Here is a 27015-nt window from a genome sequence, read left to right as displayed (position 1 = left end):
AATGGGGAAAGCTGACAGCAATGGAGCGACCCATGTATGCATGCCGCCTTGAGCTCCTGGGTGGAAAGGCGGCATATGCATGCAATAGTAGTCGCTGCAGTCACATTAAGTTCCTGCCCCGAACTTTAACGGCGTTAAAGGAAGAATCAGGGGATGGGAAAAGAGAGGTGGTGGAAGCGGGAAAGAGCATGCATGCATTTCGGCCGCATGTGCAGAGATCCTCTGCTCAGCAGTTGAGCTCAATAGGCTTTGCTGCCTCCCAGGCGCATGCAAGACTGGAGGCTCCCTGCCTTTCTTCCTCTCCTTTCTTTTCCTCCTCCCTCCCTCCTCCCATCTTCTCCCCTCCGAGGGGAGTCTCCCTCTCTCTCTCTCTCTCCATCCTCCTCGCAACCCTCTAATTGGAGCCAGACCCCGCGCCCGACCACGTCTCCACTTTGGGCGAGGGGGAGAGACGGGGCGGAAGGAGGGAGCGAGGGAAAGCAGTGCGAGGAGGGGAGAGGAGAGAGAGGGAGGGGCAGAGAAACTCGACACCAGCAACTTTTTTCTTTTTTGCACGACGGGAGAAAGGGAGAGGGGGAGAGGAAAAAAAAGGCTTTCGGGTGAGTGGGATCGCCACAGAGCGCCACACTTGGGGGGAGAAGCAACATGTGTCCGTGGCTCGCCCTCCTCCGGCTGCTGCCCCTCGCCGTGGCCTTGAGCGCCCTCCTGCCCCGCGGATCCTCCACCTCCCGCTTCAGCCCCGAGGTGAGTGCCCTGCAAAATCGAGGGAAGGGGGGAGAGAGGTAATGCCAGCTCCTCCTGGCCAGCTTTCCTCCGTGCCTCCCTCCTCTTTCTCTCTTAATCTCCCAGGCTTTCCTTTGCCCGACCTGCTTCTCCGTTCCTTCCCTTGCATCCCTCCACCCGCCTGCCTTCCCCACTCCTTTGCTCTCTGCTTTCCTCCTCCCTTACGTTTTCCCCCCTCCTTTTCTTTTCTTTTCCTTACCGGACAGTTCATTCTCCACGTTCCCGCTTGGTGCGCTTTTGTTCCGGGGAACCTTCATTATTATTGTTTTTTGCTATGAATGAGACCCATTGGAGAAGCTCTCCCCCTTATTTCCACCCCTTCACTTGCTGGCTTTCGCACTCCCTTCTTCCTGCCCTCTGCCTCGCTCTCTCATTCTCTTGCTCCCGCAGTAGACTTCCCCCTTGTTTCACTCTTCTCTCACCTCTCTCTCTCTGTCCCTCGTTTGCATTCTGCACTCCTCTGCCAGCCCAGGTTTCTCATTCCTTCCTTCTGTGCCTTCCCCTCCTGCTAAGTTCTCTTAAATGCTCCATTCTTCGATGTTCTTGTCTCCACTTGTCTGCTGCAGAGATGGCTCCGTTCCCTCTCTCTCTCCTTTGCTCTCTCTTTCCCTCGGCCTTTGCCACACTCATTCGCTTTCAGCTTGGCACACATTATTCTCCACTTGTATATCAACCTCCACCTAAACAGGATTCTTCCATCTCTCCAATGGCAGAGCCTTCACCTTTTCCCATTGATTCCCCCCCTTTGCTCGATTGCTGTTTGCAGTTTAATATTTCTGCCTTCCTTTTTGCAAATTCCTTTGTATGTGTTCTGCCTTCCACAGCACTCCTCCTTTAGGAAGCTTCTGACATCCACCCTTCCCTGGTGGTCAGTATGGCCTTTCCCAATCACTCCTGATCTTTCCCCCTTTTCTTCTTCTTGAGACGCCCCTTCACGAGTCAGGCACGTTCTGAATTTTCCTTCCTGTATCTCCCTTCTGCCAAACTTCCCATCACCTTTGCTCCTATTCTTTTATTCACATTCCTTCTCCAGCTGTTCTTTCCATCTACTCTTCCCTTGCTTTTTCTTTTACCATCCTTTGTGTTCATCCCTCCCCTCTTTTCTTGGATGTGTTCTGCAGCTGGACAGAGAGATGGTGTTTTCTATGCCAAGGCATTTTCTGTTCCATTCGTTCTTTTGCCAACCTTCCCCATTCCCTCACTTCCCTGCGCTTTCGTGTTCCAGTTTTGGATGGCTGTCCCTTTGATGCAAGCTCCCTTTCTTCCTTGATTTTGCCCGTCAGCTTAAACACTTTCATGCCTTCTGCCCCCCCCCATTGATGTCTACCAAAATCCCTTCGTTTTAAGGCCTTTATTCTCTTTCACAACCTTTTTCTTCCCTTTAGGAGAAATATTGCAGCTTAAACTCCCCTAAAGTGGATGGAAATCCAGCTTGCCTGTTCCCTTCCCTTCCCTACCCCTTTGTTTATGTACTTTTAAAGTTTTATTTATTTGCATTTATGTACTGGGTTCACACACCACCATTTCCACCCAGACACCCTCGAGGCAGCTTGCAACAGTCCATCAGATTGTCATGTAATCTCTTCCTTCCTTTCTGTTATTTGAACTGGCTCCCTGCTCTTTTATAAATCAAGTAATGTTAAGTCACAATTCATTCCTTGCTTCTGAGCCTTCACCATTCTCAACAAGCAGATAATTCCCTCTTTCATTGTGACCCTTTTCCTGTGCCCACTTTGTTCTCAAACTCCCTCCCTATCTTCCCATATCTATCTGTCTGCTTGTCCACTTATATCTCTCTCTCCATCCACTGTTTTGAAGGGAGCCTGAAAGAGGGATTGTTACTTGTGGTGGTCACACTCATCATCCCTTTTCATTCTTTTTTTTGCCTCACTCAGCCAGACAAAAGAATTATGTGTATACACCAGAGAGAGTGAAGTCTGTCTCAAACCACTTTCAACTCCCTTTAAAAAAAACTTCCACCTGCCCATCAATCATCTAATCTTATCTACTTCTTAGTCTGCCATCTCTCTGTCACCCATTGAACATCTCTCGTCCATATTTCTCCATTTAGCCATACATATATCTCAGGCTCCCCATCCATCATTCTTCCATCTTCCTTCCCTCTTTCTTGATCACACTGCTCTCAGTTACGCAATCCTTGAAGGAAAAAAAAACCCCAAACAAACCACCTTGGTCTCCTTCCAACTTTTCCTTGGCTTTTGACGGCGTGTCTGTTATTGTTACAGTTCCTTTCTTTCTCTTCTTTTTGTTCCTTGCTTTTATTGCCGATCCAAGCAACTTTTGCTGCTGAAACACACACACACACACATTTTTTGTGGTAGCTGGGAATATTTTATGTTATGGGGGAAGAACCCGAATCAAGTCCTGAAATGTCCTCAGAGGAACAAAGAAGTCTGTGGCCTTGGTGGCTGGTTTGGAAGAAAGAGCTGTGAAGGACTTGGGGATCAATGAGGGCTAGAATGATGGTGGTGGACATCCACTGGCAGAAGATGCAACTGGAAGGGTGTTTTTTACCTTGTAACCTAATTGTTGTGATAAGTTTGGAAGAAAAAATGAATGCAGAGAGAGAGAGAGAGGAATATGGGGAAAGAACCCAGGCAGGAAAAGGGCAGCTTTTGATGTGGGTGTTCTCAGCCAATTTTACAATTGGAAAAAAAATAATAACAAGAAGAAAAGGAAATGGACCCAGCATAGGAAGGCAGAGGAAAGAACAGTTCAGGGAAGTGGCGATACCAGCTCTGAAAGGGGGTTGGCGGCTGTGACCTTAAGCCACTGGGGTCTGAATGCCAGGAATGAGGATGTGGGGAGGGACGAGACAAAAGAGGGCCTTGTCTGAACCCTCGAGGAAGTTTGCAAGTTTGCTCGGACAAGAGCGAAGGCCCGGGGATGGCTGGGGAATTCACTCTAAGGAAGGCTCTGGCCTAGGATGAAACGAAGGAGGAGGGCAGGACGGTTACTGTACCCAAAAGCTGCGTGGGCTGTGGGTTGTTTGTGTCTCTTTCTCTTCCAAGGGATATTTCTGAGACTTCAGGGATGAGACACGGTGACTTTTTTTAGGGACCGCTTCATCCCGAAGCGAGGGAAGGGAGGCAAGAGGGAGTGCGAAGGGAGAGCAAGCGGAAAAAAGCGGGGGCACGGGGTCTTTTTTTATACCCAACGTTGGCGAGTAGAGCAAGGGAAATTGGGGGGGGGGTGGAAACGTCGTGGACGGATAGGAAGGCAAGAAAATAATTGGCAACGCCCGAGGGTGTCGAAATTTGTCAGGCTCCTTGACATCATCACCTGGGCCTGCTCCAAGTTCTTTTTTTAAATCTTTGCCTTAAGGGGGTGTGTTTCTGGAAAAAAACACGCACACAAGGCCTTTATGTATAGAGTCTGAAATGTATACATTGCTGCTCACTTTGACCCTAAAGTCCCCATTTCCCTGTGCCCACTTACTTGACTTAACTCTCATAAGCAAGGCCAAATATATCAGGAAAAGGTTTAGGCTGCAAGTCTAAGCACACTTACTAGGAGCGAGCCCCATCAAATACTTGTTTTGATTATTTATTAGATTTATATCACACCTTTCCTCAAGGTAGCATGGTTTTCCCCCTTCCTCATCTTATCCTGGGAGGTACTTTAGGCTAAGAGACAGTGACTGGCCCAAGGTCACCCAGCGAGCTCCAAGACTGAGGGGGGAATTGAACCTTGGTCTCCCAGGCCCTAGTCCAACGCTCTAACCACTATACTACCTTACTTCTGAGTAAGCACATATAAGATTGTGCATGCATAGTATTCTTCTCCTTTTGTGGAGCATGGAAAAGGATCTCCTCTGGTGATGTTAAGAGCTCAAGCAGCTTGGCACAAGAGGAGGCACTGCTGCAGATATTTGAACCCCAGGCTCTTATACAGCAGACGTTGCTAACTTTGTGTCCTCCCAAGTGTTTTGGAGTACAATTCCCATCGTCATGCTGGCCAGGGCTAAAGGGTGATGGAGAGGGTAAGCACCAGGCTGCTGAAGGTTGATTTAGGGCAGCATCGCCTTGAACTGGTCTCTGTGGTAGAATCATAGAATTGTAGAGTTGGAAGGGACCCCAAGAGTCATCCAGTCCAACCCCCTGCAATGCAGGAATCTCATCTAAAGCATCCATGACAGATGGCCATCCAACCTCTGCCTGAAAACCTCTAAGGAAGGAGAGTCCACAACCTCCCGAAGGAGACCGTTCCATTGCCAAACAGCTCTTAGGCCAGAAAGTTCTTCCTGATGTTGAGTCGGAATCTCCTTTCTTGTGATTTCAAGTCATTGGTTCGAATCCTACCCTCCAGAGCAGGAGAAAACAAGCCTGTCCCCTCTTCCAGGTGACAGCCCTTGAGATATTTGAAGATGGCTTATCATATCTGGTGAATAGGGAGCCAGCGTGGGTCCTTCAGAGTTGATGTCCTATGTCTCTAGATAAACCATGTAGATTGCTAGCAGGTGAATTATGTATTAGGGGAAGGTTCTGAACTGTATTCAAGGGCAGCCCCATGCATAGCACATTATAGTAGTCCAAGCTGGAGGGTGCTAGAGATCAGGGTGGCCAGACCACTGCTATTCAAGAAAGGCCACAGCTGTCAAACCAACCTAAGTTTCTATGTTTCTTAAAACTTAGTGCAGTCGTGTGTGTGTTTACTTCAAAGTACATCTCACTGGCTCAGTGTACCCAAAGCACTAAGCCCCAAACCATTGTTTAAGTGGGAAAGAGCAAACAGATTCCTAGGTTGTGGCTGTTTTGTTCCTTCTCTGGCCCAGCTGCTGCTGTTGTGAGTGAAGCTATGGTTTGGCAAGGTGTTATGTCTGATCCCAGACTTGTGGTTTATCCATGAATGGTAAAACCATAGAACAAACCTTGGTTGCATCTCAAAAGGCCATGTTCAGACAGCATGCTAAGCCAAACCATGTCTTAGCAAACAGCAGTGCAGGAGGAGAAGTGGTCACAATCTGCTATCCAGGAAACCTGCATGTTTGTGCATTCGCACTAAACCATGGCTAAGCTGGGTCAGTGCTTTGTTATTATTATTATGTATTGAATTTTTATACCTCCTTATACCAGGAGGTCTCAGGGCGGTTCACAGAACAAAATCAAAATATAAAACCACAAAATATATAATCAAAATAAAAACAACACCCTAATAACTCTCCCCAGTGGGCTTTAATCAGCTGATGAATTGGTTAAAAGGTAGGTGATTAATCAGCTAAAAAAAAACCCCTCTTGGATTGTTTGACAGCTATTAAAAATAAAACTTGCAGACAGAGGGGCAGCAGCTGTGTTGTATCATCCACTGTATGAAAAGCCAAAATTAGGGTGTTCCAAAGACAGGGCTGCCAATGGCTACCAGCCATGATAAGAACACCAGAATAGAAGAAGAGCCCTGCTGGATCAGGCCAAGAGTTGATCTCATCCAGCATCCTCTTTCTAGGGGTGGCCAGGAAACTCTCAAGCAGTGTGTGAAACAAGAATAGCCCTCTCCTGTATTTGTGCCCTTCCAGCAACTGGCATTGAGAGAGGTACACTGTTACTAGGCCTGGAGGTTCTACAGTATTTCATTTGTCAAGGCCAGTAATCACAGACAGACCTCTCTTTCCTTCTGGGAATGTGGATGATTGCCCCTCTAATGCCCTTCAAGCCAAGCTGGCCATTGTCATACCTTTGCAAGTTGCACTGTCTGCCCTCTCAGCTGATTTTTCATGGCGTGCCCCTGAGTTCTGGTCTTCTGAGAGAGGGAGAAACATTTCTCTCTGTAGCTAAATGACACTTCCATGTGCAGAGGCAGTCTACCTCTGAGTAAAGAACAGGCACCAGGGATAGATATCAGGAAAGACCTGCCCTGCTTATGTCTCAGAACGTTCTTTTGGGGTTGCCTGCTGTCAGAAAATGGATTGACAGGCTAGGAGGCCCTGTTAAATGATCCGGCCATGCAGTTGCATTTTGCAGAGGTGGGAGAATCGCCATTGCAAAACCTATCGCATCACAAAGAGTTAACTCTTCTCCTTTCCCAGTTCTTCTCTCTGTCTTCCCCACAATAATTCATTTGCTGCTTGTTTCCTGGGTTTCTCCCTCTGAGCAACATCCCTTTTGAATCACCTGATGTTACGCAAGGAGATGATCTATAATGAGTGTCAATCCTGAACCACAGTTCCTTGTAGAGATGACCCCCCCTTCCCCTTCTTCTTCTTCCTGCTCTGTTCTTTTCATGCTGCTCAATTCCAGTCTCGCCACAAGAGCAGCTCCCCAAAAGCGTTGCAGAGACCAGCATCTGAAGATCTGATCCCAGGCGTCTTAGATCTGAGGAGAGCCTTGCCCAGCCTGCTTTACCAAGGGTCACTATGCCTGAAAATGGCTGCAGACAGAGTGATTCACTGTAAAGATCAATGGAAGGGGAGCAGTGGGGCGGTGAGGGGGGAGGAACTGAGACAGCCACAAGGCCTGTGTGCCTGGCAGGAGCTGACACACAAAGCAACTGATAAGTGAAGGAAGCACTTAATAAATCCCACTGAAATTCGTGGAACTTAAGGTTGCATTTGATGTTCCCCTGACTGAACTGGGCAGGGGGCAGGGTGTGGGGTAAGTTCCCCTTAGCACCAGCCACAGTCATCAAGGAATTGTAGAGTTGGAAGGGACTTCAAGGTCCAACCCCATGCAATGCGGGAATCTTTTGTCGCATGTGGGGCTTGGACCCACAACCCTGAGATTAAGAGTCTCCTGCTGTACTGACTGAGCTGAAGCTGGTCCAGACGGACAGGCAGAATAAGGAGAATGTGTTATTTTGGGAGTATTTCAGGTTTCCCCAACTTCCAACCCTCTTACACGGCTCCCCAAAGTGTACTCCTTTAATTTTCAAAATATATTTTAATATTCCTCCCCTGTTGTGCCTTTGTATGAGTCACTGTTCTGGGTATGACTCCTCTTGAGATCAGGTGGTTCTTTGTATTGGGAGCAATGGAATGAATTTATCATGCCCTGTTCGTCGCTATTGCCTTTCATCCAGTGGAGAATGATGGGAAGGAGGGCAAGGCGATCACGCAGAGGCACAATGTGTCAGCTCCTGAATCAGAAGGTGCTTTGGGCTCACAGCATACTTTTAACAGGTTGGCAGACGGACAGAAAGATGAGTTGAACGTATGGGAATGAGTCGGTGGATGGGCAGCGATTGGGGAGGAAAAGTGGATGGACAGAGAAAGGAAAGAAAGATGGAGTCAATAGATCAGGACTGAGGATTCTGGGGCCAGTCAGGTGTTGTTGGACTACAGCTCCCATGATCCCTGGCTATTCACCATGCTGATGGGAGTTGGAGTCCGACGGCATCCAAAGGACTAAACAGGTCCTCATACCCCATGATAAACTATATATATATATATATGGAAACAGAAGGAATGCACTGTGAACTTTATTTGTTTAGTTCATAAATTTGATATTCCGCTGGATTGTAAAAACGAAACCACAAAGTGATTATGTAGGTGGATAGGCGTATGTGGAGGGGAAGGTTGATAGTTGAGGGGTGTCCTTTATAAAAGATGCCCTACCTCAAAGCAGGCAACAGAGAACACACAAATGGATTGATATATAGGGAGGAGTGTGAGAAGGACAGAGACGGGAATATGCTGAAAGACGGGAGCACTGAGTGGGACTGATACCAGCAATTATTGGGCGGTGAGTCTTTGCCATGGATAGTATGGCTGAGCTGACAGTATATGGACATAGATCAAGGGCGGGGGACATGTGGTCCTCTGGGTGTTGATAGACTACAATTCCCATCATCCCCAATGTGCATGACCAGTGGGCAGGGGTGATGGGAGTTGTAGTCCGGCAACTTCTGAAGAGGCCAAATTTTCCCTACCACTGGGATAGAAGAAGCACAGAATACCAATAGTGGGGAGCCCCGTGCCCCATTCTCCAAGTCCTTTGTAAATGGATTCGTAATCTAGAGGTTCCTGAACTTTTTACGTCAGAGCTTTGGCCTTCTGGACGTTGCTGCACTCCAGCTCCCATCAACCCTATCCGGTGTGGCCAATGGCTAAGGATGATGGGAGATGTAGTCCTGCAGAGGTCTTGAAAGCCACAGGCTCCCCAGCCCAGTTTGTTTGATCCACCGTCACTCCAGGCAGCCAGCTATTTTGTTTTTCTTGAGCTATCCAGAGCGTGCCTGCATGCGGTGAGCGGAGCTAGCAGGAGAAGGGCTGGGATTTGTGGAAAACCTTGTTCTGAGGCCAGGGGTTGGCCTCTATCTGTGTCTGGTTCCTTCAAACCCTATGATTCTGTGGCCAAGCTCTCACCAAAGCGGTGAGCCAAGACTGGGCTGTACCACTTCAGATGGTCGAAGGGGTGGGCACGTAGGCCCAAATGCCTGTCCATATGAAAATAACCCCCCTGCATAAAATATCAGCACATCAGAGAGGCGGCTGCTCTGATATTCTTTGCCGTGCTCATCTTCTGCCTGAAGGGCTTTTGTTTTAAATCGGGTGAGCCCCCCCCCCAGCAGATTGAGGTGGCACAGTCCAGACATAGGTTTGACCATCTTAGTGAGAATGAAGCCTGTAGGTAGAAATGGACGGAAGAAAGAAAAAATCCTGAAACAATTTGTCATGGCTCAGTCTTCCATTCTGCATTTTTTGGGTTGTGTACCCTTTGCAGTGATTCCGGCTTCACAAGTGCGCTTGTGACCAAACTCGAGATATATAAGCTAATCGCCAAATGGCACCTTAAACCTGGTCACTACAATGCAATGTCTAGGCGCCTTTTTTGCGGTAGAACTTCTTGTTGTCTTCGTTATGATTATTATTCATTTCATTTCTATACTGCTTAATATTTTAAAGAAACAATCTCAAAAATTGGTTTCCAGTTCATTGAAACGTCGAATAAAACAACCCAGAATAAAACAGGTTCAAGCTTCAAAGAAAATATTTCAGATCCTTTTCTAAGTGACATTTGGCTTTCCCCATATTTTATTTACCTACTTAATTTATAGAGCTGCCCCATTGCAGAAGGGCTCCAGGAAGCCAGGAGCCATTAAGAGTGTCAGAATAGGACCTGGGAGATCGGGGTTCAAATCCCCACTCGGCCATGAAGGTCACTGGGCCAGTCACAGCCCCTTAACCTACCTCACAGGGTTGTTGTCAGGATTAACTGGGGGGGGGGGCGCGTCAACCATGTACTCCTTGGAGAAAAATTTGGGATATAAATGCAATAAATAAGCAAAACGTGCCTGGGGAATTTTGACCACTGCTTGTGTCCTTCCTGCCGTCTGTGCTTCTCACACCCTTCTCCTTTCTCCCCCCAGGCCTGGCTGCAGCAGTATGGCTACTTGCCCCCCGGAGACCTTCGGACGCACACTCAGCGCTCCCCACAGTCGCTCACGGCCGCCATTTCGGCCATGCAGCGGTTCTACGGCCTTCAGGTGACGGGCACGGCGGACTCCGAGACCATGAAGTGAGTTCCTTCCTCCTGCTGCCGCTGCTCGCCTCCTTCCTGGGTCCACCCAGTTCAGCATTGCCTACACTGGCTGGCAGCAGCTCTCCAGGGTGTCAGGCAGGGGGCCTCGCGGACGCCTATGTTGCAGTGCTCAGCTCTGCCACCATGGCCCTTGGCGTGACGAATTCTCCCTTTCAAAATCCAGTGGCAACTCTTCTCTGTTTTCACCCATAAAAGCCTTGGGAACTTCGCTTCACCCCTACCCACAAGAGAAGACCCCTTTTTTAAAATCTCTTTTAGACCCATGCCCTTTTGAAGGCAATAACGCTCTTCTCCCTCCCAATAATTTAATTTTTTAGAGTTGCATGTTTCTAGAGAAGGCTGCTGCCTGCTTTTTTTTTGTCTGTGTTTTCATTCATTTTGGGGTGTTTGTAGCTGTTTTGCCTTCTTTTCTTTCTTGAGGGGTTTCTGAGCATTGCTGGGTTTTCTCATGGGAAATGCGTGCTTTTGAGGCTCCCCTACAACAGTTTTTGGGGGTTCCAAATGTGCCCCAGGCCCCAAATCATTTGGGACCCCAGTTTTAAGGTGTAGCAGTAAATAGTAATAATAATAATAATAATAACAATAGTGATTTATTGCAAACCATGTCCAAAAAAATGGATTGTATTTACATGGTTCACTGAGGTGCTGTGGCAACCGAAGAGTTTTTGGTCTTTTAGTCATGGGGTGGGGGTAAATAAACAAAACTGTTTTGCTTTACTGGGAAACAGTATCAGAGGGGAATTGTCTCCCTACGTACTGAAACCAAGCATCAATCAAGCAAATGGGATATATTTCTCACAGGTCCTATCATGGCGACCTTCAGTGACCGTGCTTCAGCCATTTTGAAATGAGCGTGTGGCATAGCTGTCAACGTTTCCCGTTTTTTAAGGGAAATTCCCTTAATCCGAATAGGATTCCTCGCAAGAAAAGGGAAAAGTTGACAGCTATGGCATGTGGTCTGCAACTGTGTGCCTTGGTTGCCTGCCGGCCTAAGTTGGGTAAAGAGGAGAACTGAGGGAGAGGACAACTGTGAGGGCCTTCCTCATTCGGGGTACATGGTTGACGAGACCCAGCCTTGATAAAGCTCTACTGGATAGGATAACTTTTCTGAATTCAAGGAGCACCTCATAGATGATAAATCTCAAACTCAGGACAGGCAAGACCACCAGTTCAAGAGCTGAGATTTGTCCCTTGCGAGGTGCTTCCTGCATTCAGAAAACTTCTCCTATCCAAACTTCTGAAGACTTGAAGGCCTACGGGCAGTTTTTCCAAAATGCCGCATGGCGTTTCTCAAAACGCTGGTGGTGGGAACACGATATTATGAAACCACCTAAAAGGGCCATGATGTAACTGAGAGAAAGGCTGGGACTGTGGTTGTGGCTGGGTGGCTGGCTTCCAGTTCCCAGTGCTGGCAAGCAGGCAGAATGGCTGAGCGGCATCTTGTCCCAGGGGTGGCCCTAGTATTGCATACAGAGCAAGCAGTGTCTGGTGGAGTTAGGGCTGACCAGTGGAACTCCACACCACAAGAGCTTGGCGAGGGTACAAAGAACAGAGGAGGAGGAGGAGAATTTTAAACAGGACTCAGAAGCAGCTTCCGGGTGGGAAATGGTGGGTCTTCTAGTGCCAGATCTACAAATTTTGCAGTGGGGGGGCAAATGTATGTACTTCTGCCCCCCCCCCCCGATTATGAACTCTCTCTCTGTGGGGTGGGGGCTCATCTTTCGTGGTGGCAGTGCATAGTTGCCAACTGCAATGTGCAACATCGTCCTTTAAAGCACATTAAGTGGTTCCTAAACTATAAGCCAGCAAAAGATTTAATTAACTTTTTTTTTACGAGTGTTTACCTTTCCCCTCTCCATCCCCTCTCTGCTCCCTCTTTCTAAGCTCCCCCCAACCCAGTTTAGTCTAGGGCTAGCACTTGCCTGTCACATAATTGCAAACTCCAGCCGAAAGAGCAATTTTATTTGCCACGCCTGTTGAGGTATGCCAGGACTGCTCTCCTCCCCCGCAAAGCCTCAGCAAGGCTCCACCTTGAATGGACGTCTCCTGCCTACAAGCAGAGATGTGCATTGCCTGGAGCTGGCCTTGTCTCGCTTTCGCCAGCCTTGCCACTGCCAGCCCAGCAAGCTATGGCCAAGCTGAAGGTGGCAGGCTTGGTGTCTTCTCTGCCTTGGTCAACAAAGATTGGGAAAGGGAAAAGTCTCTCACATCTCCACTATGTTTGGCATATAGAGCTAGGTGACTGGCAGCAAATTGGCACCCCTTGGCCTGTATAAAGCTGATAAACCAGTGTAAGAACTCCATGCACACGCTGGATGATGGGATTTGTAGTCCAAGGCATCCAGAGCTGTGGAAAGCTGGTTTGGAGATCCTTTGTAAAAAAGGAAGAGTGGGGCAAGAGAAACCCTTTAAAACATGTTATTTGCTTGTCTGTTCTGGCTTAGTGATGATACGGGGAAGGGCTGGGCGAGAGGGTTAATCCGGGATGATGGGGCTTGGAGTCCAACAACTTCGGTGGGGTGGGGCTACTGGTTTCCTTATCCCTGTGCTGAAAGCATCCCAGAAAGGCTTCTTATGCTAGGCAGAGGAAGTCAGAATTGTGGGTGTGGAGGAAGGAAGAGGGAATTGTGGAACTGGCAAAGAATGACTTAGTGTGCACCCTGGCAAACGACAGTGCCGGAGAAACAAGTTGGTGTGCGTATCCCGCCGTTGTTTCAGGCAGCAGCCCCTCCTCAGAACAACCCTGTGAAGCAGGTTACGCAGAGAGACTGCGATCGGCCTCAGGTCCACCCAGGCAGCTGAGTAGGGGTTCGAAACCTGGTCTCCTAGGTCCTATTCTTGCATGCAAAACTTTGTGCTACTCTCCCACAACACTATGGCTCCTGAAGCAGAAGCCCGGAACGATACCCCTCCGCATGAATCCATGGGGGCCCAATCCACCAAAAAGTTACCTCGTGCAATCTTCTATCTAATGGAGCTGTCGTCACCTGCCTCCTGCTCTCAATAAGACCCAGAATCGGTTGTCTGAGTTACGGGCCGGCGGCTACTGGCTTAGCTTCCTCAGTCTATGATGCCACCTCTTGTATTTCTATGTTGTGAACTGCCCCTGAGATCTACGGTTGAAGGGTGGTATACAAATTTAAAAATAATAATAAATAATATCAATGCAATCAGAGAGCAGAGACAGGGCTTTGCCTCCTTAGGAGTCTTGCTTCTCTTTCGGTCTTATAGCAGTGGACAAAGTATATGATCACAGCATCATCATCCTGAATCGTTCTCCATTTGTAGTTTCAAGCGGCAGAGGCTGGCTTATTATTATTATTATTATTATTATTATTATTATTTTATTTATACCCCACCCTCCCTGGCCAGAACCGGGCTCAGGGCGGCTAACACCAATAAAACTACAATAAAACGTAATAGAAAAAGAAAAAACTGTTAATTAAAATACAGGTTAAAATACAATTTAAAATGCAGCCTCATTTTAGTAGTAGCCTGTAAATCAAAACCATAAGGGGAGGGAAACATGAGGGCCAGACTGAGTCCAAACCAAAGGCTAGGCGGAACAGCTCTGTCTTGCAGGCCCTGCGGAAAGATGTCAAATCCCGTAGGGCCCTGGTCTCTTGTGACAGAGCGTCCCAGCAAGTTGGGGCCAGTACTGAAAAGGCCCTGGCCCTAGTTGAGACCAATCTAACCTCCTTGTGGCTTGGGACCTCCAAAGTGTTGTCATTTGTGGACCTTAAGGTCCTCCACTGGGCATACCAGGAGAGGCGGTCCCGTAGGTACAAATACTCCACTGCCCCACCTGCCTGCTTTCCTGTCTACAGTCCACCCAAGGGTGGAAGTACCCTGTCTGCTTCCTCCCCCTTAGTCTCAGTGTTGCCGTTCTAGGACCCAGCAGGGAGAAGAATGGCAGACAGAACTAGAATGAGCTGGCTCTGTCTTCCATTGGCTCTGACTTTACCTGATGTTGCGTCCCCATGTCTTCCATTCTACCTGTCCCGATACGCACCAACCCCCACTAGTTTCAAAACGGCTAGAATGTAAATAACTATTCCGACAGAAGCAGCGGTAAATGCTGGCCAGATGTCAAGGCATCATCAATCACAGTTTATCTCATGCTTTCTAAAAAGTAAGTCTCAAAGCAGTCCATAAAATATGCAAACACTTCGAACTTTTAAAAGCGAATGCGTCAATAAAATACAATTATTATTTTTTTGCTGAAAGCGCTCCTCCAACAATACTGACCCTATACGAAGGGCACATGCTACCCCAGCCTACAAAATGATTAACACCACAGACAGGCCGGAAATCATACTGTAGTATGATTCCAAGAAGGAACCAAGGGTAAACAGGAATGACTTAGCCTGGCAACTGAAAGCTGGCAGTGGTGGTGCCAGGCTTTCCACAATTCCACAATCGGGGAGTGATCACTGAAAAAGCTTTTCTCACATTGTCCCCCTCTCTCAGAGGTGGCGCATGAAGAGAGACGGACCTCATGACAAGTTGCTGAGCCCGGGCAGGTTGTCTGCACGGCTAACATGGGGAGGTCGACCTACAGAGACTTTGGTGAGATAGAAATGTGTTTCTCAAGGGCAGCTGGAATCTTAAAGGCGTCTTCCTTCTTCTAGGGCTATGAAGAGGCCCCGCTGCGGCGTCCCAGATAAATTTGGAGCGGAGATCAAGGCCAATGTCCGGCGCAGGCGCTATGCCATCCAAGGGCTGAAGTGGTCGCACTACGATCTTACTTTTTGGTGAGGTTGGCAGAGAAGACGGTGTGGGGCAGGGAGTCGAAGGGCTGATCTGTGGGAAAGGAGAATTAGCTGTGGGGATGGCTCTGTCAGAAGAAAGGCAGGCGATATAGAATTACGGGGGGCAGAATTCTGACTTGTTACCAGAAGAAAATGCAAATATGGGGTTATTTTTATACACATTTCGTGTCCTGATGTTGAAATCAACGTGGGACTTCAAAGGGGGAAACTTTTAGGAGATGAGACAGTGAGGCAAAAAGCATGAGTAAAAAGGCAGCGTAGTGGCCTCTTGAGAAAGACCTGGGAGCTACATGGAAGGCAAAGTCTGACTCCTCAAGCCCCACTCTCAATTTCTTGCTCTGCAGCTTCATTTTTGAGTGCCCCACATGTATTCTAGCAAACATCATTTGCTCAAACTAAACACTTAAGATAGGAAGAAATCTGATGGTCCGAATAAGCCAACACGTTTAGCGCAACAAATCCAGATTCTCAGGTTTCCAGGCAACGGAGCAGATTTCTCCCACCCTATTTTTCAGTGTTTTCCCTGAAAGTTTCCCAAAGTAGCTGTCAGAGGAAGGGCAGAAGTCATAACAAGCTTTTGGCACCATTGTCCTGCCTGAAGAGCCATCTTAAGAGGGGGAAGCAGCTAAATGGGGTGCGTGACTGAGAAAGGAGGGAGAGCTTGGAAGGTCATTTTAGCCGGACAAAAGGAAATCTGAAGCTGGTTGGACAGGGATGATTGATTAGGAGGATTCTAGGGATCCTGAGAGGGATGTCTAAGCGATCCCTTTGTGGAAGCAACACAGGTTCAGAGGCCTACATGCCTGAGATGGTTGAGGTATCAGGACGGGCCTTTCCAAAATCCTTGGTATTTCAACTTCTGCTTCCGTTCCAGCATCCAGAACTACACACCCAAGGTAGGAGAGCATGCCACTTTCACCGCAATCCGACGTGCCTTCAGCGTGTGGCAGTCTGTAACGCCACTGCGCTTCCGCGAGGTTTCCTACTCGGACGTGCGCGAGGGCCGCCAGCCGCAGGCCGACATCATGATCTTCTTCGCCGAAGGCTTCCACGGCGACAGCACCCCCTTTGATGGCGAAGGAGGCTTCTTGGCCCACGCCTACTTCCCTGGGCCCCACATCGGTGGTGACACTCACTTCGACGCTGCGGAGCCCTGGACTTCCCGCAGCGATGACCTTAGCGGTGAGTGGAAGTTTAAGGTGCTGGAAGGACTTTGGGGTGGGGGGAGATAAAATGTCAGGAAGAAGAAGTGTAAATGGTGGCAGACGTGACTGATGAACCCTTGCGTGGGAATGAGTCACTATGAGTAACAACCTGCGAGAAAAAGGAACCCCTCTCTCCTCATCGGCTCGAGACCAGCCAGAACATCACTTCCTTTTTCTAGTTCCCCAAATCTCATAATGAAGTGAGTTCTAGACAAAAGCAGAAGGACTTCTTAGGAAGGAAACCCCCTGTATCCAATTCCTTATTTTCTCCTGAGCCCAGCCTTTGTTCGATCAGAACCGATATCTGTGAAAGAATGGCCCCGTGTCCAGCTATCCTTGACCCAAGTAGTGCTAAATTCCCCTTGGCCAAGATTTTTGCACTCCTTGAACCATTCAGTGTCCTTCATCTTGAGGGGATGGTTGACTCTGGCAAACCATTTGCAAAGGACGCTGGTAAATCGTTGCTTCCCTCCTCGTAGGAAATGACATTTTCCTGGTTGCGGTGCACGAACTGGGCCACGCTCTGGGTTTGGAGCACTCGAACGACCCGTCCGCCATCATGGCCCCCTTCTACCAATGGATGGAAACGGATAACTTTGAGTTGCCGGAAGATGACCGGCGTGGCATACAGCAATTGTATGGTATGACCCCTCTTAACTTCCGCTGTGACTTCTGACCCCTTGGCCTGATTCCATTTCTACTCTTATATCACTCTCACATGTCAATTGTTGTTCCCTTAGCATGGCCAATTAAGATAGTGCTTCAAGGGAATGGCGGCCATGTTTTCCTGGCCTACTTTGAGGCTTTCTGCTTCCAGTTCCACTCAGCTGATTTTCTGACTTTACACTGACAACTAGCTGCTTTCTTTGGAATAGGGATGTGCTCCAGAGCGCAACGGAGTCATTCATCTCTGTTGTTTGCCCCCTGCCATTTTGTAATTGGCGGAATAGCGCCCTTGAACATGGAGGTTTGATTTTAAGTTGTTATGGCTAATAATTCCTCAAAAAAGGGGGAAATCTCAGGCCAAACTAAAATCACCCCAGTTCTTCGCTGTAACCCTGACTTCTTAGAACTTTCATTGCATGTTTTATTCACACACAAAGCTGAGCCTAACCCTGCCCTGAAAGGTTTGAGATTATTAACCCTTTCCATCCTTGTCTCCAGGAACCGAAATCGGCCACCCCAGTAAACCTCCGCCTATCCCTCGAACCACTATGAAGCCCCGGGTCCCAGACCGGCCGCCCAAGAACCCAACATACGGCCCCAACATCTGTGACGGGAGATTTGACACCATCGCTGTGCTAAGGGGCGAGATGTTTGTCTTCAAGGTTAGCCCAGTGTGGGGAGCATAATCAGAGCCTTAGGCTGTGGGGAGGGCAAAGCAGAGAGGGGAGGTTATGAGTTTGTAGGAAGGGTGATAGCCCTGCTTTGGAGCCATCTCTGAAAATGCTATTATTTGGGTTTATGTTTGCTACATAAAAGAGATAGATTCATCATTATGCGACAAGATTTTCTTTGGGGGGAACCCTGAACTCTGCAACCTGTATATGGAATACGGAGATTTAGCATTTTTCTTATTTTGCGTAATTTATTAAGCCTCTATTAGTCATGGTTGCAGACTAAGGTGTATGTAGGCCTCTGATACCCATTCCCTTGATAGCTACTGACATTCTAAGTGGAATCTCCACAAACACAGGCTTAATATTTGCTATGTATTTTCAAGCTTGTCTGTTTAACCTTAAGGGCTGAAAATGTTGTTTTTTAAAAAATTTAATAGTCAGAATGTAGAAACCAGTACCCAACATCAACTTTCATTAGTAACCAACGTCAGCCCAAACCCAGCCTGACTGGAATTGCAAAAGCGTGCAAGCACCAGCTATTATTGCAGCATCCATTAGCATCAATATCCTCATGCATGGACCCACCAATCTAAGTATGCAGGGCAATTTAAACACTGTTTTACATCATTTGACACATTTGGAAACTCGCTGCTTTCCAGGACAAATGGTTTTGGAGAGTCCGGAATAACCGTGTGATGGACGGGCACCCTCTCCCTATCGGCCAGTTCTGGGTTGGTCTCCCCTCAACAATCAACACAGCCTATGAGAGGAAAGACGGCAAATTCGTATTCTTTAAAGGTTGGTGGACTGTTATGAATGGTTTGCTTCCGAAGGCAGCAAGGTCTTCCTCAGTGTGGGATGCCAATACGTTACATAACTAAATATATTATTCCCCCTTTCCCAAATTTTATTATTATTATTACTGTGATTTATATACCTTTTAATTGCTGAGGTGGGCTGTGCAGCTGTCCTGCCAAAGTCCCTTGCATGGGAAAACAGCCTTGCAGGCCAAATTGGGACCTGTGCCGGGCTAAATTTGGCCTGTAAGTCAAAGCACCCCACCATGATTCTTTGTGGTGTTTGACGGGGGTGGAAGTTTGGTCCTCTGGCTAGGGAATGCTAGATGTGGTTAAGGCTGCTGGTGCATCTTGGGAAATCAGGTGGCCTTCCTTCTTTCAGGGGACAAGCATTGGGTCTTCAATGAGGCCACCTTGGAACCCGGCTACCCAAAGCACATCAAGGAGCTGGGCAGAGGGCTTCCCACAGACCGGATCGACGCCGCTCTTTTCTGGATGCCGAGTGGGAAAACCTATTTCTTCCGGGGAGACAAGTGAGTTACCGATAAGCTGTTGTGGCCCACTAAAGCGGCTCACATTCTGCACCCAGCAACCACACTTCTTACCCAGCGAACGGTTGAAATCTTTTCAGCTTCAAGACTTCTAGTCATTGGCTTTGCCAGGTGAAAATGCGGGAGGATTTGGGTAACGAGCGCCGGCTGTTTTGAGGGAAGAAACCACTGGGTGGTTCAAAGAGTCCTTTGTCCCTGCACCCAGGTCAGAAGGGTGATTTGCACGTCAGGACTGCTGCAGAAATAATAATAATAATAATAATAATAATAATAATAATAATAATAATATCTTTATTGTCATTGCCCCCATCGGGGACAACGAAATTACTTGACTGCTCCATAAAAACACTAATTAATCAATACAGTATAATATAGCAAGGGAGATTAGATGACTTTCAAAGTCCGGGCTTCCCATTCAGGGCCGAGATCGCTCTGGAGAAGAAGCTGTTCTTAAGACGGCTCGTTCTTGTCTTCATCGTCCTGTATCTCCGTCCCGACGGCAAGAGCTCGAAGAGACAGTGACCAGGATGCGATGGATCTTTTACTATGTCCAGTGCCTTCCTATGGCACCTTGTGGCATAAATCTGCTCTAAGGTAGAGAGTGGGCAGCCAACAATGGTCTCTGCTGCCTTAACAACCCTGCACAACCCCATCCTGTCCTGGGTAGTACAGCTTCCGTACCACACACATAAGCCATAAGTGAGCACACTCTCAATGGCACAGTGATAGAAGGCAAGCAGCAGTTTCTGCGGAAGATGGTTTTTCCTTAGTATTCTCAAAAAGTACAGTCTCTGCTGCGCCTTCTTCACAAGCCCCCTTGTGTTGACACTCCAGGACAGATCCTCTTGTAATTCATCCCTGTGGCTTTGCCCTGCCTGGGCACATTTCACCATCTCTCATGTCCCTGGACCCACACTTAGGCTCCACCTGCCTGCTTGGCAGGCGAGACAGGCTGGCGGCAACCTTGAGATCCCACTTCAGTCAGCTTCCCGCGGCCCTCCACTGTGCCGCAGGACACCTGTGTCGAGCCTGGGCCCAAAACTCTGCCTGCGTACATCTGCTGTGGCTCCTTGGGACCAAAACAGAGTTGGAAGAGGTTGGAGGTCTCACAGCCAAACCCCTTTGCTCAGCAGTCCCACCCCTATCCATCATGGTCTTTCGAAGCATTCTGTGCACGAGTGTCTGAATCTCATTGCTGTGTCCAGGAGGCCATGTGCAGAGAGGGTTGCCATGCAATGGCAGCTTCCCTGGGCAGAGTGGAGGGAAACTGCTGTAGTTTCTCGGAGTGAAGCAGTTTGCCAGCCAAGTCTCTGTGGGAAGCGAGTGGTCACTGTGAGACCCTTTTTGTGAGCTGGCTGGCAACGTAGTCATTTTTGTTTTCCATGCATACTTTTTGGGAAGCTTTTTTGCAACGCACCCCGAGCCCTAGAACAGGCTGCTTGTGTAAGCGAATGGACACAGGAGGATAGGAAGTTGACATAGTACTGAGTTAGGCCATTGGGGGCCCATCTTGTTCAGAACTGTCTTCACTGTCTGACAACAGCTCTCTAAGGTTTCAGGCAGCCCTGCTTGGAGTTGCCAGAGATTTAACCCCTTCCGTATGCAAGTCAGATGCTGTATCACCAAGCTATAGCCCTTCCAAACAATATGCTACTGTGAGTTGCAGGGGGGAGGCAAAGAGGTGAAGATCAGGGCATGGAAGCAAATTCTGCTCCCGCAGCTAACTAGGAATCTTCCTCTTCCTTCCCTTCTGGGTTCTGTAATTTCACCAGTCAACACCTGCACATTTCCAAGCCTGTCTTCACATTCTTGAGGGCGAAGAGATTGGCTTTTATTTCAAAAGAACAGCAACTGAGATTGTCAGGATGCTGAACGCTGCACCTGCTCTCAGAATCTCTGCGTTGCATGATCACATTGAGAGATAGGCCAGCATAAAAGTGTTTCTGGTTCCTTATTAAACCTAAAGGTTTAGCTCTTTTTCAGCTATGGTTGCCAGTTTGCTGTGTGCAGGTTAGTAGCCCTGCAGACCTCAGAATACTGCCCAGGGCAAAAAGTTCCAAGTCAAGGCAGTGGGATGTTCTTCTGAGTAAATTTAGCTTGGGCTGCACACTGCAGATGTTTTACCTGTCTTGCTCAATGACACCAAAGATCCAACAACTGCAGGCACGAGATATTCCAGATATTCTTAGATTGCAGTTTTCTGAGCACTGGCCATGCTTGCTGAAAGGGTTGGTGGGAGTTTTCCACCCTTGGTCTAACCCTTTCTAAAGGCCCTCTTAGCCACATCATGCAATCTTGAATTCCAATTTAAGGCATTGTCTGGCCACCAGAGGGAGGTTTGATCACCGCTGCTGCAGCTTTCTTGCTCATCCCGTCAGGGGGTTTTGCTACAAAGAAGGAAGCAATTACTTTTCTCTTTCTGCTCTGCAGTCTTTTTAACACGGCGTTCTTTTTCATTCTTCAGATATTACCGCTTCAACGAAGAGAGCCGAACGGTCGAGCCCGGCTACCCCAAACACATTTCTGTCTGGGAAGGGATCCCTGAGTCACTCCGGGGGGCTTTTATGGGCAGCGATGAGGGTGAGAAAGGGGGAGCGGAGGGGGGCTATTGGGTGGGAAGAAAAGGGGGTGATGAAAAGGCTCCACTTTCTAACGCAAAGCTAGGAAGGATGCAGCTCACCTGATACTGACTTATGTAAGAAGCAGCTGCCAACATTCTGTGACCAAGAAAGAGTGAACGGGAGGCACACAAATAAAATTGGATGGTGTTGTGCAGATAGGGTCAGGATTTGATGCCTAATAGCTGGAGTCATTGTAGCAGGGAGCTTAATCAGCAGCCACCATATTGCAGCTATGCAGAAAAAGCTGAATTGCTGCATTCTAGGACATTGCTATGCATTCATTGCTTATTATTAAGGGAGTGCACGGTTTCCCTTCAGAACTATCCTTGTGAGGCAGATGAGGCTGAGAGACATGGGCTGGCCTAAGGGTCACCCAGTGAGGATCATGGCTGAGAGAGTGATTTCAACGGGAGCAGGCCCAGCCCTCGTCCAGTATTGCCTCTCCTCACCGTTGCAGTGAAGGCAATGCCTGCCCTGGCCCCTGATGTTGGCAGAGGGTAGCCTGGCCTCAGCCACAGGAATCTCCTGAAGAAATGCAACGCACCTAGGTGCATAAATTATGCAAAGAATGCCTTCCAGGTGCTTCTAGTGTGAAAATCAACCCCCTGCACACTCAGCCATTCAAAAGGCGTCCCGTTTTAATGACTAATAATCGTTTGAGCCTTCATGAAAGATGGCTGATGCGATACCGTTGACCGCCATTGTGGAGTTAATGTTGTGTTCCTAAAATGATTCAGCAGGTTGCAGCTGGTAATCGTTTATTAAAACATGAATTTTTCATTATGTGAATTTTTTTTAAAGGAAGCTTTACCCTTCCCAACTCTGATCAGGAAGCCATTTTGCTACAATGAAATGTAAAATGCTTTAAAAAGTGATTACAGGGTTGAATTGAAATCCAGCCGTAAAAACTTGTTGATCTGGAACCAAAGGTTATTTTTACGAATTTCTAACGTGAAATGAAAGTGAAGATTCAGATAGGAAACATTTTGCTTTCAGAATAATGAAACTCTTCACTGTGAAATACCATTTTTCTCACAAAAAAAGTCTCAGATGAAATAAAACATTGCCTTTATAATTTACATATGCCTTTATAATTGACACATTGGTGTCAAAATCCAAAGGGAAGATCTGAAATTTGGGCCACGAATTCTCCAAATGTACTCAAAATGGGGGGCAGAAAATGGAATTCGGATTCCAAAGCTTAATCTGCAGAACACAGGCAAATATCACTTGAATTCCAAATATGCATATGAAATAAAACGTGCTTTGCAGGGTCCTCAACTTGAAACTGAAAATTAACTTTGAAGTAGCCACCAGACAGATCCTGCGTCCCTGCCTCAGATGGGTTTACAAATTAAAAGTGGGATTCAGAATTTCACAAAACCCATTTCGAATTTTATTTTATTGGAAATGATTCCATTGATAACCTTTTCCTTTGCTGTTATAACTGACTCTCATTTTCTTTCCTGTTTCTTGACCACCCCCTATTCCTCCCCTGTATAGTTTTCACCTACTTTTACAAGGGAGACCGTTACTGGAAGTTCAACAATGAGAAGCTGAAGGTAGAGCCAGGGTACCCCAAGTCTGTGCTCCGAGACTGGATGGGATGCAGCTCGGGCGGCGACCGCCAGGAAGACGGCGAGGAGGTCATCATCATCGAGGTGGACAATGCGGAAGCAGGGGAGGTGAACGCAGCCGCTGTGGTGTTGCCCATCCTCCTTCTGCTCACCATCTTTGCCCTGGGGATCGCCCTGTTCATCTTCAAGCGCTACGGCACGCCCAAACGGTTGTTGTATTGCCAGCGTTCCCTGCTGGACAAGGTGTGACAAGGCGAGCTCCCTCGCTGGGCTGGGAGCACCAGGGCCCTCCTGTCTCCCTCGCCTTGGCCACCATCTCTCCTCCGGTGCTTCTTTCGTGAACCCTTTTGCCCTAGTCGCCACACTCTTTCTTCTCTGCCTTTCCCCGGTGCTGCCCTGCCGCCATTTTGTCCTCCCTGCGTTCCTCTTCTAGCTTTCGTTCTGCCACTGCTCCTTGCGTGCTACTTCCTTAAGCCATGTCCCGATCTCCTCTTCTCCACTTCCATTTTCTCCTGCTGCATCCTTTCCCCTGGTCCTGTTCTCCCTCCTTCCTCTCCTCTCCTCTCCTCCCCACCTCTCCTCCTTCTCGGTCTCTTCACATCCCCTCCACCCCCAGCGGGTGCGCTGAGCATGCTCATCTTGAGTGCAACTTGAGGAGGCAAAAGAGGACCTTCTTCCCCCATGCTGGTTTCGGTCTCCGCCCGACCCCCGTCGCAGTGCACCCCTTGACCTCCGCTCGGGAAAAGGAGACTTCGCTTTGATCTGCCAACCTGCAAGGCAGGGGGATAAGATGGCACACTGTGAACACCCACCAAGGCCCCACCCCCACCCCATGATCTCCCATGGGTGGGATCGAGGTTAAATTATCACGGCGACCCTCCCAAGTATCCGCTGTTGTTAATGCCGCCCACCTTCTTTCAGGGTCACATGGGAATGAAGGATGGGCAGAAGGATGGGTGCCCTCTATTAGGAGTGATGGGAGGGGAGCTGCAGGTTTCAGCCTCGTGGTGGGCGGAGCTATGCAGACGAAATAGGGAAGCTGCAGAATTTGGGGGCGGGGCAACGTAGCACGGCATTCCAAAAAGGGAACTCGTTTTATCATTCCATTGGGTGTGGCTTGAAACGGAGGGAGGAGCCATGGCTGACCAATAGAAGCGCTTATGTAGATGACCCAACAGGGAGGGCCCTTGGTGGAAGACAAGGGGCGGGGTTTAAAATGTGGGGCGTGGCACGACAGCTTATACCTTTTGGAGGTGGGGAAGCATCTTAAAGGGCCAAACCTTGGGAAAGTGGAGGTCTCCCACGCAGCAGAGGTGGAGTTGGCCACCTCTGAATGCAACAGAGAGTGGGGCAAGTTTAGGAGCAGGAGGAAAGGGAAGGGTGGTTGTGGCGGTCGGTCTGGAGGTGGAGGTAGAGGAGGAGGAGGTGTGGAATGGGATGGAGGTGGTCAGCACGGTTCAAATGATTTTGCATAAATGTTTACTCCAATGTCTGATTATAACTGCATGAAGTTTACAGTTGTCACTTCCAATCCATTCTGGATTCTTAAAAAAAAACCCAAACAAAGCAAAGTAGCAATTTCCAAAAACGGGGTGGGGGGGGGGAGAGTGGAAGAAAAATTCCTATTGCACCAGAGAACTGCCTCAAACTGCCTTATCCTCCTTTCTTAGGGAAAACGTTTAATTTTGTTTGTTTGTTGAATATGTAATTTTTTAATTATTCTATAGAAATGCCTTTTTTGAAAAAAGAAAGTTTAAAATAGTGCATTAACAGGGTGGGGAAATCAGAATAGGGGTGGGAGACGGAACCCCCAAATCCTGCAGGCCGGGAACGAGGTATCTAAACTCTCTCCTATTCAGACCATTTTCCATTGGGGGTGGGGGAGGGCGTGTCTGAATTCTGGGTCTTGTGTTTTCAAATGGTCTCCAAACGGAATTAAACTGTGTTTAACGATACATTTGGGTTTTTGGGCGGGTTTTTAATATTGTTTATTGTTTCACTTTATTGTTATTATTATTTTGCTATTATTAATAAACACCCATTCTTTGGGAGGGGAATATAACATACATTGCTGGGGCCTGTAGGCTGTTTTAAATCTGTTATTCCTTTTAACGTTTAGCAATAAAAACCCCCATTTCTGGGTGGAAATGGACTCAAAATGCTGGGAGTTTTCAAACATTTATTTTATTTTATTTTTGTCCCCACACAATTTGTTCATGACTATTTTGTTATTAAAAATAATCACCAGAGATTTTTTTTTTGAAAAAAATAAATGCTGGAATTTTCCCTCCTTTTTAGTAGTATGTTGTATTAAAGTGTGATTTATATTTCTTTTTTTGGGAATTAATATCTAAATACTCCTGAGATATTTCTGCACATTCCTGGAAAGTTTGCTTGCCATTCCTTTTCATTGACCCAAAGAAATGCTAATATAGAAATCCACAATGTGTTTGGCCCATTAAGGGCTAAGAGCCAAGTTCAAATCTAAGAATAATCGCAGAGCTACGCTTCTCAAGAGTGTTTTAACAATCAATCCCTTTTCTCAGGGAACTCTTGAAAACCGTAGCTCTGTGAGGGATATAGGGCTCTCCTCTTAACAACTTTCAGCACCCTTAACAAACTACGCTTCCCAGGATGCTTTAGGGCAGGCATCCCCAACCTGCGGCCCTCCAGATGTTTTGGCCTACAACTCCCATGATCCCTAGCTAACAGGGCCAGTGGTCAGGGATGATTGGAATTGTAGTCCAAAACATCTGGAGGGCCGAAGGTTGGGGATGCCTTCTTTAGGGGAAGCTGCTGTGACTGTTGAAAGTGCTATGATACTGCTTTAAATGTATGGTGCAGAATGGCCCGGAATGAACGGCCACGGAAATGGCCTGCTAACGCTTCCCTGCCAAAATTGGCTGCTCCCTGGGATACTTTGTGGAGTCAAACACCAGAGCGAGGCTTTGGCTGTGATGAAAGTCACAGGGAGAAGATGAATTGCAGAAACACCACACTTCCTGTCCCCCTGCTCCTCTGATCTTTTCAGAATTGAAGCTTCATGTTTGGGAAATTTTGTGATACCGCATTTGGAAAAGTGCATCTCATTGTGCAATGTTTGTTTTGAAATCTAGTTTCCGAGTACTGTGTTTTGCTTTGCGCATCAACACCATAATTCTGGGAAATTCAGGGGCAAGTTGTTTGTTGCTGGGGGAGTCAGCTGAGTTGGCACAGTGATTAGGGAAATGCACTCTGCACATGGTCAGGAGCACTGTGCTCCATTTTCCGTGCGTTCTAGAGCTGAACTGCAGACTTCACAGTTGTGCGGCTGAAATCCTGCCGATCACACTTTGGTTCAAAGTGAGCCCTGGACAGCCTCTGGAACAATATTTTGGAAACCGGCTGAAGTTTTAGCAAGTATTCCTTGACTGGGATAAGTGGGATGTTTGTATGTCTTAAGTGAATGCCCATTTATGCCGAAGGCAACTTTTGGCCATCTTGGGGACTACCTCTGTGGCAGTGCTGTGCACTTTGTTTAACATACCATAGCCAACCTATTTTGGATAGCAGGCGTGTTTGCAAAATGGAGAAACTTACAGGTGCAATGAACCACCCTGTTCTCAGGGCTGCAACAGAATGCTTCTCTCAATCCTGGTTTTCACAGGGACAGGGCTGGAGGGAACCCTGTGGGCACCAAGGAAGCCCCCTGTGGGTGAATGTGCACCCATGGGTGCCATATTGGCAGCCCGCAGCCTAGCGAGCTATAGCCAATTAAAGGAAGGGGTTGTTTTTAAGAACCACGCTTGTGTATGAGAGAGAAAAAAACTATTCTAAGCACTCTCTCCTAGCCATGATGGCTGTTGTCGTCCCTCCACTGCCAGACAGAGTTTACC

General features: G+C 47.9%; 1 protein-coding gene across 1 annotated transcript; it reads left to right on the top strand.

Annotated features, from left to right (window-relative positions):
- The first annotated feature begins 343 nt into the window (after positions 1 to 343).
- Positions 344 to 25440, top strand: MMP14 (matrix metallopeptidase 14). Its single transcript, XM_080979791.1, has 10 exons — positions 344 to 744; positions 10105 to 10253; positions 14909 to 15031; positions 15924 to 16231; positions 16734 to 16895; positions 17419 to 17582; positions 18254 to 18392; positions 18774 to 18924; positions 21407 to 21522; positions 23067 to 25440. Exons 1-10 carry the CDS (start codon positions 646 to 648, stop codon positions 23387 to 23389), a joined length of 1734 nt encoding a protein of 577 aa, XP_080835917.1. The 5' UTR covers positions 344 to 645; the 3' UTR covers positions 23390 to 25440.
- Positions 25441 to 27015: the final 1575 nt, after the last annotated feature.

The sequence above is a fragment of the Podarcis pityusensis genome (assembly GCF_964106645.2).
Source record: "Podarcis pityusensis genome assembly, chromosome: 13".
Lineage (NCBI taxonomy): Eukaryota > Metazoa > Chordata > Lepidosauria > Squamata > Lacertidae > Podarcis > Podarcis pityusensis.
The sequence above is the reverse complement of the archived record's forward strand: the minus strand, read 5'-3'. Positions and strand labels throughout refer to the sequence as shown.

Excerpts from the sequence above, each read along its gene's own strand:
- MMP14 (XM_080979791.1), top strand. The coding sequence starts at position 646 with ATGTGTCCGTGGCTCGCCCTCCTCCGGCTGCTGCCCCTCGCCGTGGCC. Across the intron at positions 745-10,104 it reads CCTCCCGCTTCAGCCCCGAG|GCCTGGCTGCAGCAGTATGG; the intron begins GTGAGTGCCCTG and ends TTCTCCCCCCAG. Across the intron at positions 18,393-18,773 it reads CAAATTCGTATTCTTTAAAG|GGGACAAGCATTGGGTCTTC; the intron begins GTTGGTGGACTG and ends TCCTTCTTTCAG.